Raw genomic sequence first — 15,869 nt, forward strand, 5'->3', positions numbered from 1 at the left:
CCTTAGAAAAAACAGGGTGTTCTAGAATCACGGCGCTAGGTACAAGAGCAAATCACTACTGGCATGTGCCGTCGCTTGAAGCCGCTTTTACTTGACGACCAGCTGATCAGATCTGAGTACAGGCACCGATGTGACATTTCCGCGTAGACATTGATATCAATGAAACCCTCGGTCCCGCCAGCTATGTGAATGAAGATATCGATCCATGGATCGAGCCATCATTTATTATTACTCGTCCCTGGATTTATGAAGAAACATTCGTTCACCATCTTTTTTCTAGCTTTTTTTTTTTGCTTCGATGTTGACAATGTACGCCTCGATTTCCGACACTTCGTGCATTCAACGAAGATTCTCGACGAGAGGTGCTGTGTCGGCCGGGAAGCGTACCAGTTGAATGCGTGCCATCTCATGTAGCCTGAAGGCTTCGGAAAGTTCAATTTGGCTTGGTCTGGTCTAGTTTGGCGAGGTCTCTGACACTCAGTTTCTCGCTGATGAAAATAATCTCGTAAGCAGCGATAGGTACTGCCTTCAGCGACGGCTGAAAGCTGTTGAAGTGTTTAGGTTATAATTGCTGCTATCTAAAATATACGTTTCTTTCAGCTTCGTTTTACAAAGATAGACACGCGCCATACAAGGTGCACAGAGCATCCAACTCCGACCCAGCAAGTCGACCCACTGCTGTGCAAATCCAGATGAGGCTTCAGACATGTTAACACCGCACTATGTTTTAAAGGTCTTCGGTTTGAAGCGAACTATCAAACACATAATAAAAGACATGACACTGCTTAGAGATATGTACGAGCCTTATTCTGATAAATAATAACAAGTTGCAAACAGACTTGTGTGTAATCAAAATGGGGAACTTTATATTTTCAAGTTTCCAACACTACAGCCCACGTTATCTCGCCGTCTTGGTTGTGACAGATACCATTCCCGACAAAAGCATTGATAGCAACGCATATGATATCGGTTTATATATGTAAGGCGACGTCTGCTGCTTATTCATTGTGGCACCTCGCAGCAGTACTTCGGTGGTAGTGAATGAAGTGAATCTTATTAGCTAGGAAGTCTTTGAAGCCGACCGGACAATTAGTCGCTTAGCACCGGAGCTGAGAGGCCCTTTTAAGATAGGACACGCGTAGGAGACGTACATGCATTACTAGGTATTGTCTATTTCGCAGATGTCTAGCACGTATGGTTTAAGACAACAAAAGATATACTACGTCCTCTGCTGTGAAAACACTAAACAGGATAATATGGCTACGTCTCCAGTTAAGTCAATGTCGACATTTAATTATCAATACATCAAATCATTACGGAAAACTTCTAAGCATCGATTGCAGAAAATTTTAGTTTGAAGTCATGTTTGTGATCAAGCGGCAACATTGTTCGGTAAAAAATTTCGTATTTGTGTACCGGAGGAGATTCGGCACTATCCATCCGTTATTATAATTCTTTCAGCAATGTATACCGTTAAAAAAAGATTGCTTAAATTTAGCCCCGGTGTGATGTACAGGGCAATTTAAAGATGGCCTATTCGTGGCAAGACAACAGACAAGCTCAGATAATTAAATAGATCGTAAACTTCTCGTTGTATCACATCTAATCGTTTGTAACAAATTGAAAAAGCAAGGCTATCTATTACTACTGATAAAAACTACTGATAGTTGGTCTATGTGAATTAAGCGGTACTGCGTGTAGCTGCGATCAGGTCATTTAGATTTCTGGCCGTATGCCAACCTATAAACGATGTCGTGGCTCGGCTATGCAATCGTAGTTGTTTCGTCACTCGTTGACCGAAAAGAACAAGCTTTTTAACAACGTCTATATAACCAAACCATGTAAGAAAAATCACTTTCTACATTGTCGTCCTGTGTGGCTATTTTACACGCACGACGCATTTATCCTGTCTTGAGACGCGCTCCGATTCCATAGCGTATCTAAGGATCGTTAGTTGTTACCGAACGGTCCGTCTGGGGTATGCATGGGCTGGGTTGAATTGTAAGTCAATAACACCATTTTGATTTTTTTCGTTCACGGACTTCTCGACTATCTAAAATCTAGCATCAAATTGTATGTACATCAGGCCTGTTTAAGCATAATAGCACAGCGTCGTCAATTCCCTTGTAATGTTCTATTGAATCAATCCTATTTTTGGCCGGTCGCTTACTATTCACCGCCATTGAAGAACGCGATTACAGATGAATAAAATCGCCTTTGATTTAAAAAATTTGATACCTCACTATTATACTCAGTATCCAATCGGAGATAGTACTGTTACTGCCTTCACTATGGATATCACCTCGTAATCTGACTGCTTTTAGGCGATATCGTATCTTTTTTTTCGTGTTACTTAGGAAACTACCTAAAGTTAGTAGGTCCACTTAGTGGGTAACGTCTTTGCATGCTAATATTTGGCATATGCTATGGTGTACGTAGATTCGAATCAAGGCATACACGCTTCGTTTCGAAGAAGTAACTATCTCGCGGAACGCCTAACCGCGATGTCGGAAGTAAAGCTACAAACGTGTACACGCACGACAGGCGGAATGCCAGCAGAAAATGTAGAAATTGACAAAGCTAGCGGATACCCTACGTGCGGATCAATACAACACAGCAATGTATAACATGTCAACGAAAACTTTACCAAGGACAAATGCTGGAAGCATAAGCTTAATAAAGTTGACCTGGCGATGTAACTCATCATAGGACAGATACAGTTTCCAAAAAAGTTTCCTGTGCACTAATAATTAAAAACAGTAACACTACCTGCACGCCTTGTTAAAGCCGCCGTAGCACCGGTGAAACGTCTATTGGTGACGGGGAAGACAGCAGACTTGAATAAGAGCGAATAGCTAAAACGTTGCGGGTCCAAGCAAAAATAGGTTAGGGACCGCGAGATGTTTGAACGCGGCCTCTGAGATATGAGAAAAAGTTTATAAAGAAAATTTGCGTAGCATTTTTTGAGCGCCATCAGAGTGGACCTATCAGAAGTGTGCTCTGCTTTCTTAGGTTAATGAAACGGATCGCTAAGGGTAATGATTATCGGGAAGGTCTTTTTCGTTTTCGTGTTTGGACTACCGAAACCACAAGTATTATTATAACAGCTACATAATCAGCATTATCATAATATATATCTGTGAATCTATACTGGTACAGTGGTGACACCACCACAGTGTTAACCTTAACGTATCTGTCCGATTAGAGTACAGTCGGCCTTAACGGTTATTTAACGGCCCCAACGGAACCGATGATAATAGGTGATTCAGTGTAATACCTATACACAGTGAATTTTGCCATGCTCCAGTTAGATAAATTTATACTGAATTAATCGCTACCGTCTAGAAGACCTTCTAAGCAGCTCGCTCTATAAAGACAATTAATTTTTTGCAGCTTCGGCATATGGGCCAAAGAGTGACAAGCAACGCTACATAATTATTACTATTATCAAGCATAGCTTATGAGAAATGAGCACATTACTCGTGTAAAAACATAGACCAAAATCAAGACGGCAAGGGGGTGTGCATCAGATCAGAGAAACTGACATGAGAGAATTAGCCATAACTTAAAGGAAGTTGACTTTCTTTGATGCTCCAAATAAACTGATTTAACTGGACGCGATCCGGCTATAATATTACCTTGCGGGGCAGTTGCGCCTGCGAGAGGCTGCGCGGTTAATGGGTGATGTGGACTGGCCATAACTTTTCCTTTATGTTCATTCTATCGAAGCCCTTTGTCAACGCTACCGAAATAAATGACGACGCTATTGCGGTGCAAATTGCGCCGAAGGGACGAACTTGCGACGGCCAGGAACCTTCTACCGAAACGTGGCGCAAAGATGTCACGTTGGTGAAAACACGGCTTGCCGTCAGCAAAAATACACAGCAGTGTTCCGTGTCAAATACTCCGTTCCCGCTCAGCTGCTACCACTAGAGATAGCGACATCGGCAGTGGCAGCAGCAGTGGACTGTCTTCTTGAGCCGAGATCGCACCGTGATTTGTGGCAGCAGACGAAGCGGAAGGGAAGAACGACAATGAAGTCTACGTTGACAAGAAAAAAGTGAAGTAGCAGCCGATAGCTTTGCTGCGGCGTCACTGGGCTTGCTTCTTATGTACCACTTGCGTAAAACGAGTGTTGTCCAAGGACAGGACAACGCAGGATAAAAACAAGACAAGCGATGAAAGCAATATAGCGACCTTGCTTGCCAACACAGTTCTGCGGTGTCCTGTAGTTCGTTATCATGGCAGGTGGGAAAATACGCAATAAATGTGTGTGCTTGTGCGTTGCACGCAGGCAAATGCCAGTTCGTGCTGCCTTTACTGCTGTTGATTTATAGAGGTAGCGGTTGAAGAGAAAGCGGTTCATGCAAGACGAGACTATGCGCGGGCGGAGGCGATGAATCTACGGAGGGTTTTTCGTTGCAAGGGGGCTACGTAGCGTGGTATCGGTTATATTGGTGACGGTGAGTCTGGTGATAACGGCACTAAAGGAACAACGATTGCACTAGAGGAACACGGGTCTATCCGGAATCATCCTTGTGCGTCAAATAAGATACTTCTTGGTTTCCACATGAAGCCTAGACTTGAGCTTTTACTAAGTGACTGAAGCATGTGTTTGTACTTACTGAAAACGGCGTTACACGCTATAGGCGCAGTCATTGACTGACCCTAACATAACCCACTTATGGTTACACGAAACAATATTGACATAGTAAGCAGTAATTCACAAAGGACAACAAACTCCTGTTAGCGATACTGAGAGCATCGAGAAACGAAGCTGCTTCCCGAACTTCCCATGTAGAGGATAATACAGTAGAAATATTCTGCGTCATCGTGGGACATTTGAATAGAAGCATGACAAGAGTACATATTGTTGCATAAACAACAAAATAACATTTCCCTTAAATATTAGGGGTACATAATATGATTTATGTTAGACGCATTCGATAAATAAGGCCCAGAAAATAATCCGAAAGATCTATGAACGACGGAGGCGAATATTGTATAAAAGTTAAACGTCCTCTCGTTAAAGTCTGATTAAAAGAGAACATAATTGCAATCATCATGTCGTGATTTTTGCCATACTCACTGTCCAAGTTTAACTAACTTTGCTTGCATTAGGGCCATTATTAAAAAAAGAGCCTGTTAGAGTGCAACACAGGTCAGTTATACACGATTGCGTAACTCTCCCAGTTGTTTGACTCTGTTTTAAATAACTCATGAAAACACGCTGAATGCACATAGGGGCCCACGATTGCTCCCGCAAATCAATTTTTATTCATTTATTGTTGCTATTTAATTGTCTTAACGTTGCCCAAAATTGAAATAAAAGCAATCGCACTGATGCACATAGCCGACGCGTCTATACCGGAGCTTCACCACCGACTGCAAATACAGCCAGGGACGCCACGCAACTATATACACGATCTAGCTATTTTTAACAAGCGAAATAAATAAAATGAAAAATTGACAGAGTAATCATGCACGCCAGTCAATCATTCACTATTTGTTCACACAAGTTGGTGTTACTTTTCTAACCACTTAGGATATCTGACGTTTGAGATATTAAGACGTCTTTATTTTAGAAAACGCTGGTTACCAAACGCAGGCTATTCCTTAGCTGTTAAAGATCGACGGCGACCAGCATTACTAGTTAAGAATAATAGTACAAAAGTTTCGGCTGAATGTAGAAAACAAAGCGCACGAACTGGCTTTACAATCTTGCTACGTGTATTCTGCCTAGATATTAGTACAATTTACGAACAGCGCTGGTCGCTAACTCAAATGATAGGTATCAGCAACTACTGAGGCCGAGCGGCTTTGAGCCTACAGCGAAGGCCTGTAAGCTCTTGCTTATGTACCCTTAAGCCTAGTCTATGGAAGAACCCTTTGAGACCCGAGCGATGGTAGTCGTTTGGTGGGCATGCCGTTTGACATCTATGTCATATCAATCATTAACGATATAGTTGCGGTGAGACATTGTGACCTGCGGCACCCCAGAATGCTAATAAGGGTAATCATGATCATAATGTTGTTATTATAGAGAAACGTACGCAAACGATGATTCTGTTCCGCTAGAAAGTAAGACTGAATGATCTGTCTCTGACTAGAAAATGGCTAGTCATTTTCTTAAGTTTCTATTCGCTTACATCCCGATACGTAACAATACGATGCTGTAAATGATTCTATCGGCATAGATACTAAGGGGGACAGAGCAGAACTTGTATTGGTCAAGGCAGACCAATTGTATTGATGTCTGGCATGTCTCGCTCACTCGGCATTTGATTGAGTGGCCGTATGGTGCCTAGGTTTTCGTTGGTTCGTTATATTTCGGACAAATATGATGAAGGTCAATCAGACGAAAGAAATCAAAGGCAACAATATGTTGCGGCATCGTCTTCCACTCGGTTACTATCTCTACCTGACGTAACATCCAAACACCTACCATTTCGAAACTACTCGTTCCGCATTTATCAGTAAGCGAAGTTTTTTCTGGCTGGCCTTCTCTTCTAAAAACATACGATGCCCCAACATCTCATGGCTTTCAATTAAGATGACTTAATTGAAAGCCATGAAATTTGTAAACAAGTCGCTGTTACTTCATCACGTTCAATCGATATCTAACACAGTGAGGTACCTCGTTACGACCGCGCAGTTCAATGCCGTAAGCTTACAGTATAAAATTAACCGATAAACACTTTGTTGCGGACCTCTAGAGTCGGCGTCCGGTATGACCATGAGATGAAAACCTGCTATCTACGCCAATCACTTGTACAAATCTTCGCCGACATAATTTCTCTATTTTCTAGATGCATACAAGTTCGGTTTACCTTACTCCGCTGCCTTTATCCTTCCTTCGACCCAATTTTGAAAGTGAGTTAGGGCTAAATGGGCGGTCGAAGTAATCTTTTCTCATTCCCTGAACGATAAAAGACCAAAATGATCAGCTTATTTTTGCAGTGATTTTGTCCATCTCAAACTGGCATCGTAAAATGAGAGCTAAAAACAAAAATCATTCTATTCAGTCGGCTATCGCCTTCCAATAATACGTAATATAAAGCCAGCTGCTGCTTCCACAGAAAAGTTAAAAGGAATAAGTGAATTCCCCTTAGTTGGAATTGATGTAGAAGGAAATATGTTAAGCGGAACTAGGACGGTTAAATCACATATCGTCGCTTCTGAGGCAATTTTTGACAAATTAAAACGCACGGAGCAGTATCTCGAAATATGTGCCACATTGTGGGTCATGGCGATCGTAGATCAGAGCTTTTCAGGGATAATTATTTGTTTTAAAAATCATCAATAATAATTAGCGACGTTTCGGTCCGGATTTTCAATGCGGCGCGAAAATCGTTACGGTTCTTATCGTTTCTGGCCCAAGATGCAACTCGTGAATGTATCAGGACTTTGACCATTCAACGAATGGATTCACACGGCGCAGCAGAACCCCATCTAAAATTTTGGTAGACGCACTTCTGACCTGCTCAACTTCACAATGAACGAATGCTTACAAAGCATTATTTTCTCTAGCCCTCTGCATGAGGAGAAACATTTTGCTTCACCGTTGATGAACGACCTACTACTTCGCACTAAAGTATTACTTGTAGATATAACCCCATCCCTAGTCCATATAATTCTTATACGTGATCCATATCGTCAAGGTACATGGGTCAACAACATAGGCAACTTGGGCGAATATACTAGGTATTTTTACGATAGCGTTGCCCCATATGGCTCCACCTGTATGCAAAAAGCGATAAGTTGGCCGTAAGCTAGAGCCTTACTTCGTATTAAGACTGCAATTTTACTGCGACAGTCTTACTATGGAAAAACACGAGTTAAAGCGATCCAACACAATTAATAGCTACCGCGTCATGAGCAGTGATCTATTAAATTAAGAAAATTGAATAATTACTTCGTTCGTATCCGAGTCAATGTGTGAGGAACGACATCGCTAAATCAATTTTTTACCATAATTTGTCAAAGTCTCCTAAATAACGTCTGGTGCGATCCGGAGCTATGTATCCGGAGAGATGTATTCAGCACCTCAGGTTGGAAGGTAGTAATGCCGCATAAATTGGTGCCTCAGTTTTTCGAGTACGCAAACAACTCTTGTCGTAGTAGTACACATTTTTTACACGATACATATATCGTTGTTTTTAGCTGAAGTAGAACTGTGTCATTGTGTTATACGCTTGAGTCGGTTGTGACAGGCGTAGTAGCGGACTCGCTTGCCCTGATCAACCATTCGGAACGACACAATATATTATCCACACTATGAGAAAAACGAAAAACATGTATGTGTGTGTGTGTGTGTGCGTGTGTGCGTGTGTGTGTGTGTGTTATTTTAAATGACCCGGCAGGACGTTTTCATATGAAAGGGAAAACAGTATGCAAATTGCAAAATTTTCACAGAAATACTGGTAGTGGGGGTGGGACCGTTCTGCCGACTACAAGCGAGATAATTGATTACAAAATTTCTAGTCTTCGTTGGGAATGGTTTGAAATTGAAGAATAATATCTTTATTAACTAATGTTAGACGAGGTTTGTTAAACTGAACAATGCGATTACGGTCAGCACAAGCTTTGCATTGGTCCAATGTTGTTGACATGCCACACACGGCCTGCTGCAAGCGACCAGCTTTTTCAGCATAGGAATAGGGTCTTACAATAAGTGACCTGAAAACATTTTTGTATTATGCTATAATCGAAGCCAAAAGATGTGGCATATCAATCGACAGCGTTCACTCCTGCAACATCCTGTTATTGTAACATCAACTTAACTTGATATTCCGGGAGTTTAGTTCCAAATTATCGATCTTCTGTGACCTGTGCTAACTACGTAAGAGCAACTATCATAATAAAATAGCCGGTTTGTTTCGTCGTACTCTATACTGACGCTACTCTGACTTTCGAAATATTTTGTCCGACCCTCACTTCGCAAAATCCACACTGGGTCTGTAGACTTAAGAAGGGGAGGGGGATATACCTCAAAGGAGCCGTCACGTTTCCATGGCGACCATTAAACCGACAGATAGCACAGCTTTGGTGGGCAACGTGTGTTCCGCAGCTGCCAGCACCGACCACCCGTCAGCCGCAACAATAACAATAATAAAAACAGTCGAACCTCCAGCCGATGGGGCTGCTGTTAACTGGTGACGGCGCCCTTGTACAACCCAGGTATCGTAAGGTAACGTGACGCAAACGTTACATAGCCAGACGGGCAGACGGACCGGACGGATTCATTTTCATTCACGCCAGTTGATCGGCTGTGATATAGAATGCACCTGCTGTTTCCGCGTCAGTCGCCACCGTACGATTACCACAATATTGCAACTGTAAGTATTACATACATGTAGAATATATCTATGAATGGGGAGTAGTTACTCAGCTATCCAGTGAGTCTTGTATAGGTCGATAGGCACCTGTAGTTGAGTGCGTTCGTTCTCAATTGCGTATTAATACCAACGAAGCTTGAACTAATTCGGATATTGAATTTTTCGACATTAATTTTCTACCATACAACTTACGGCACGGGTAACTGTCAAGTTGTTGGTTCAAATGAGGTGACAAAACAACGCGACATACCGATCATACGCAGGTAGTGGTCTTTTTAAGTTAACTTAAAGAAAAAAACTCGGGTGGAAATTTAGCTATACGTATCAGGTCTACGTCGAGTGATTTTTGAAGAGAACTTTCTTTTCGAATTGGTTTTCATACTCTGAATAATTATAACAACTCGTCTCACAAATTTGAGTATTCCTTTTCTATAAACGTAACAACCGACCATAGCTTAGGCCAAAGATACACAGGTAGCTAAACGTAGCTATAATATCTTACAAAGAACTGAGGCTGTTAATTACGATTAGCTTTAATTATTTCGCGTCAATTTAAAATAGAAAGATAACATTTGAAATTTAAAAGAACACAAAGTGCTTTGCGGAGCAATGTTTTTTCAATTTAATCTGGGGGCACCTCTCGCTCCCTACGACTATCATAAAGCTGGATAAAATTATTCGTAGTAGAACTGCAAGAGGCTAGTTTGGGTCAAGCTGTGGCGTGGTGGCCTTCAAAAATCGACCTTCTAACTGACACCTAAGTGAGGTATACTCGGAATTGCTCATATCTTCAGACACTCTAAATCTGAGTTAACAAAGCCCTTTCTGAAACACTATAAATTTCGTCTCGTGTGTTATATATAGTCAACTCGTAATATTCAGCCATTGACAATAACATAAAGACAAACCAATCCGACCTCGCTACAAGGTAGGGCCGTCTGCATAGACGAATCGCTATACTTTTCTAAAATATAGACTATTGATTTTCATACTGCACAGACAAACTCTAGCAGTCGCTTACGGCTCAACAATACAATAGCAGCTTTGCTCTTCCTGCTCATCGTACATAAACTCTGTCAGTTTGGTCAGCCGCTTTTCTCATCGCCAGCGTTGATTTGTTCTCGCGGCAGCGATTTCCTCGCCGGCTCACTAGCTATTGATGAAGCCTGAAGGAACCGCTACGCGAATTCGACTTGATTGCCAGACGCATCGCTTTGTAGAGCACCACGGCGTATAGAGGGAACTCTGCCAGTGATGGTGATAATCTTCTCTAACCATTATTGCTACCAGTTGTCGGTTCACTAACTAACGGATATAGAGCTGGCTGAAAGAGTTTCAGCGGCGGCAGGCTAAGAATCTAAGGTCTGTGGCTTGAGGGCTCAGTTGGCCAGCTTTCGCGACTTACATCTGTAGGGCCTGATCTCGCGATAACAAATACAGACAGACTAGCCGACAGAGTTACCCACACCTACTCACTGAGAAAGACACATTAACGGACATTCAGATAGGGATCATGGCAAGCAAACGCGGCTTAATTCTAATCACCGCTGGCCTGTCGGTCTGACACAGAGCTTGTGGCACAAACCTGCAGTGAATCAACGGTGACCGAGACGATGCGCCATAACGTCTAAGACAGACAGATCGTCACCCTTCTCCCGCGTATACAGCCACGTACACTCGCACGTCTGGCATGTTCATTAACTGCGAGGAGGTAGACAGCGTTCGGACCGACAAATAGGCCGAGTAACGTACGTGTGCTGCAGAACTATAGGCTCTACTGGTGTCTACTCCAATGATAATGAAGTTACTAACGTGTTTTCCTGCTAAGGTTAAGGACTTCGGGCGTAGACACACTGGTGTGAGCCAAGAGTATGAAGTAATACCTAGCGGCTTAAGCGTTTGACGTAAAAGGCAAAAAACATTTTCCACACTCTACTAGTGTCTATCAACTTTTGTTCAGTTGTCTGTGTAGCTCTGTGCTTGCCGAGAATGCGCACTGCGCGGCTTGACAACGCCAAGGACGAGATTGACTGCCAATGTGATTGCATTACAAAACACGCGGATATATTACCATTATGGCCGGGTGGCTATATCGTGTGGGAAAATTGTTTCATCGATGCCGATAAGAAAAACGCTGTTTTCCCTACTTGGGGCGATTCTGTTCGATGCATGGAACACTCGAGGCTCTGGTGCTCATGACTACTCTTTTGATTTGTAAGTGCCCCGAAGGACTGCTCATGTCCATTGTGCAAAACGGCTATAACTGAGGCGCTTCACAGGGGCGTGGTGTTCGACCTAGTAATCGCCGACCCCCCCACAACAACGACGACGACGACGACAACAGCATCTCGTACAACGCCACAGCAATATCGCGAACAGTTACCGCAGCATCAATCATTAGAGCTCCGGGAACAACCGCCTTCTTCGCTACCGCGCCAACAGCATTCGGAACAACAGCAGCAGCAGCAGCAGCAGCAGCAACAACCAGGGTGCTGTTTTCAGACCAGTTGGTTGTAAGCTACGAACTTTTGCAACTTGTTGTTATTGTTGCTTCCAGTTTAGTCCCTGGCGCTTGTGATTGACGTGGTACTTAGCAAATTCACGTACGCTTCCTGAAGTAATTTGTTTTGAATGAGCTTGTCATCTACGTGAGCCACAGCTTTCAGCTCCCTAACATTATACCGACACAACAACGCCGACAATCTTATTACACTATGCGCCGTGATAAAACGAGACCGTTAAAATTTGCTGATGTTGTTTGTCTCCACGAATGAAGCCCGTTCACTTCCCTTGCGCCCCAGCGGTGATTGTCGATAGGACTGTCCGTACTGATCATTTGTGTGTGTCGTTATTAGATGCTCGCTCATACACAAATTTTTATCAGTGTTAAACTTGCCTCCGTGGGAACGCATTGCGGGTCAGGTATCCCCACAGTGTTCCACTGCTGCTGCTGCTGCTGCTGCTTCAGCTCCAGGTTAAAATAGAATACAATATAGTTGCGGAGAAGTGTTTTGTGCTGCCGATTAAAGATGTGACTTTTCACATTGGGGCTATCACTCGTGTCTCTGATGTGCTACTATAATGGTGCTATCTCTATTGTACATTTCGTAAAATTTAGAAAGGAACGCTTCCAAGGCTAGTGCCTGGGTCGTTGTATGTACGGTTCACGTTCGGTCGTTCGTAATTTACGTAGGTTATACGGCGAGCGCGGTTCTTCGAATCACTGCCGAGTAGCTAACGATGTGTGTGATCTGGCATTGTCATGGTGAAAGACGACGCCCGCTCTACTCAGTAGCCCCGGCTTACCGTTATACCGTTGGCTACCAACAGTAAAAGTCTGAATGAGCCGTTTTGCCAAGGCACGATTTTTTTCCAGTCCCACTATTATAAATTGTGAAGCATTTCGTTTCTTTCTTTAATTGTACATTATCATCTACAGTCGCCTTGGAAGTGAAATTCAATTTTGTTACTGTAGAACTCTGCGTCTGGAAATCGTTGGAAACGTTTGAGCTTTTCTTTTGCAGTCAGCTTTCTTCAAATGTTTAAAACGGTTCGCTGATGGACGCTTTGTCCGTTTACGATATTTCGCCTAATGACGTACCCTAGCCACCGCTATAATTTCATCAACTTTTTCCGTAATTGGTCGCAGCCTGCTGTATGAAAGTTTCCAGAACGAAGGCGAGAGAACCATCACTGAGCCATTTCTTCCGATGACAGATCTTAATCATAATCACTGCAATACATTTTCGGCAGCTGAATACATTGTAGCCGTATGCGTAAACAATGATAAAGGACACATTAGGATAATCCGCTATTAGCATTTAGGCTATTGTTCTTCACAAGGACCACAGATGGGACACGTTCATTTTGTCGGCGAAAACGATGATAGCCAGTGACACCCCGAATTGAGGCTTTGCTCTTCTGCTTCGTCTATCATAGATCATTATAATCATGTATTGCGCAGCTGGTTACGTCGTGGCAATGCTTGATGCCGACTGGTGGCCCTGTCGTGACGCCGATATTTTTACCTAATCAAGGCCTCGGCTGATGGACGGATGGCTCCAAGAAGGCTTATAAATAAATGAAACAACGAGACTATGAAATGTGGTGCACTGCTGCATGTGCTGTGTACCAACATATATATATATTTATATATATAGAGACAGAGAGAGAAAAACTACAATCTGACGATACCGCTAACATAATAACATAACAGGTCATAGTAACTGGGCAGTCAACAATCGTTGACAGCCACTGCGCTGTCCGCTGTAGTGCCATGCCATAGTACTGCACGATTTGTAAGTACAAATCGATGCATTCTGCGTGATGAATTGCGGGTACTAGCTTAATTACGTCGGCTGGCTATAGGTAGAGCTGCCTGGAGAACTACGTTTCCCTGTACTTCTTTGTCGATAGTAATGCCGACAGGGCCACGTATTTACTGTCTGATGCTTGCTTTTCTTCTCTCTGACGTATCTCGTGTGTGTCTGCCAGGAGCAATACACAATAACGTAAAGTATGCATTGCGTGGACCCGTGCGCGCGCTTCCGTACCATGGGGCGCTAGCACAACAACTAAATGAACCATATGTATGTTATGATTTTCAACTGTAATGATCCAATGGCCATTCTACGATACAGCAGCTCTAGTCATTCAACAAAGCGATGATCGACGCAAATTATGCATATAAAATATATACTACTGAAAAATATTTTTCTTTGTCTATCCCGTAGACGCTACTTGGAGCAGTTTACTGCTTTTTATTTGTGAATGAATATTTGCTAGTTTTTTCCAAATTGAACTATTTTTCCTTGCTGAACCGCTGGATACCTGGGAAGGAATGGCTAGACGTAAATAGGTTTATAGATGTTTACGTGCAGCCAGCGCATAAATATGAGCTAAACTACTAGCTAAAAACTAAGGCCAAGTGCTAAAAATAACCGCGACCATAATGATGTTTGCTATTAAATTTTATCAGAACAACTGAAGATAGTGTAGAAGAAAGTTCTCCGTCCGTAACTAAAAAATCAACATTCAAACCGATATCGTAAAGAGAAGACAATATTTTTAGAGATATGGTACAACTAACTAGAACTACGCCATTGTCTTTTTATCGAAGATCAAACCGATGACGTTTTTCGATTTTTTTCTAAGTATTGCCGCGTCCGAAAGAGGGTAACAATTTGGCCAGTTTCCTAACCACTTCGAGATCGAGGAGTAACGTAAGACATATCCTATTCTATTCATGCACCAAACGTACCTAAAACCTGCTTATCCAACGATCGTAAACAAGTTAGAACACAAATAGACCTCGCTTCATAGGTAAGATATTTGAAAATTGTTAGAATATATTCCGAGCTTTGCGATTGGCAATAAAATCGGTAGGTTTAATTTAAGGCGGCACATTTGAAAATCGAGTAGAAGCGTATTGACCAAGTGTTGTTTCAAATTCGGCTATATCAGCTTTAGTTGGTAAAATCTGAGACGCCAACTTTTTTTTCGTTTAAGTCTAAGGGAAAGTAAATGAACCTCTCTGTGTGTTAAAATGTGCTTCTATTCTGCTATAATTCAGTATGGTGAATCGGTCGGTACACACGACTGTACATGGGACTGCACATATAGTATAATGCTCGTACACGTTAAGTCAACGCAGCTTGCCGGTATGCTGGAGATTGCCATTTATCCGCAGAAAATTTGATTTTTATTCACAGTAATCGATCCTTATCATCATTATTTATTATATATAGAGCAGTTTAATAATTAATTAAGTATATTTAAATACGAACTGCTTGCACTTACGTTGTTACACTTGTTACGAAGCACATTTAATTAAATGGTCAGGCATTTGTGCCAATGGGATATCATACGAATAAACAAAGTTAGGTTTTTATTTAAATTGTGGATTTTCAATACAGCCGACCAGCTCGTTCACGAAATCGTAAGAAAGTGAGCCCATACAATTGGCTTGAATGATGGTTTGTTAACTTAAAATTGTTATTGATTACGTGGTACGATCTAGTTCTACATTTGAGATCGAATTTATAGAGCAAAACATATGACCTAAGGGATCCTTTGAACGAATCACTATTTACGAGCTGATTATATACTGTTGTATCTAAGTAGGACCTTTAAAACGACAAAAAACCTACACAGCAGCACAATACTACCCTTTACGGAATCTTCAACATCCTTAAAAAACAGGCAAATTTAACTGGTGGATTAGTTAAATTACAAATATCGTTATGATAGAATACAATGTGATCACGTGTTGAAAACTATAATATGAGTCACTGAATGATAATTCTGACCCAACAATTACGGTAATTGAAGGAGTATCATTTATTCGGGTCGAGGACCGCCAAGGAGAACCTCCGATTCATGGCTTTCTAAATGTCTATAACGAAAGTTTTCTCTAATAGCGTCGTTACGGCTGACCCCAAAAAGGGCGAGTTTTTTTATAGATTAAAAAATCAATAGCACCTACTATAAAATATCCATTAAATTTTGTCGATTAAGCCTCAACGATAACAT

The 15,869-nt window shown here is 42.0% G+C and overlaps 1 protein-coding gene across 10 annotated transcripts in view; it reads left to right on the forward strand.

Moving 5' to 3' along the window:
• LOC111273734 (organic cation/carnitine transporter 2) overlaps window positions 1-15,869 on the forward strand; it is a 99,091-nt gene that overhangs the window by 7,470 nt on the left and 75,752 nt on the right. For 4 of the 10 annotated variants that reach the window (XR_015316060.1, XR_015316061.1, XM_022855634.2 and 1 more), the window contains exon 1: window positions 9,091-9,338. The exons of 1 other annotated variant lie outside the window; for it this stretch is intronic. Coding sequence is in view for 2 of the 9 variants with exons in the window: in XM_022855634.2 (XP_022711369.1) it covers window positions 9,282-9,338 (57 nt within the window). In the remaining 7 variants the exon portion in view is untranslated. 5 more of the 10 variants (XM_022855636.2, XM_022855638.2, XM_022855637.2 and 2 more) reach the window with 5 other exon arrangements.

This window comes from Varroa jacobsoni, unplaced genomic scaffold (assembly GCF_002532875.2).
Source record: "Varroa jacobsoni isolate VJ856 unplaced genomic scaffold, vjacob_1.0 scaffold_221, whole genome shotgun sequence".
In the NCBI taxonomy this organism is placed as follows: Eukaryota; Metazoa; Arthropoda; class Arachnida; order Mesostigmata; family Varroidae; genus Varroa; species Varroa jacobsoni.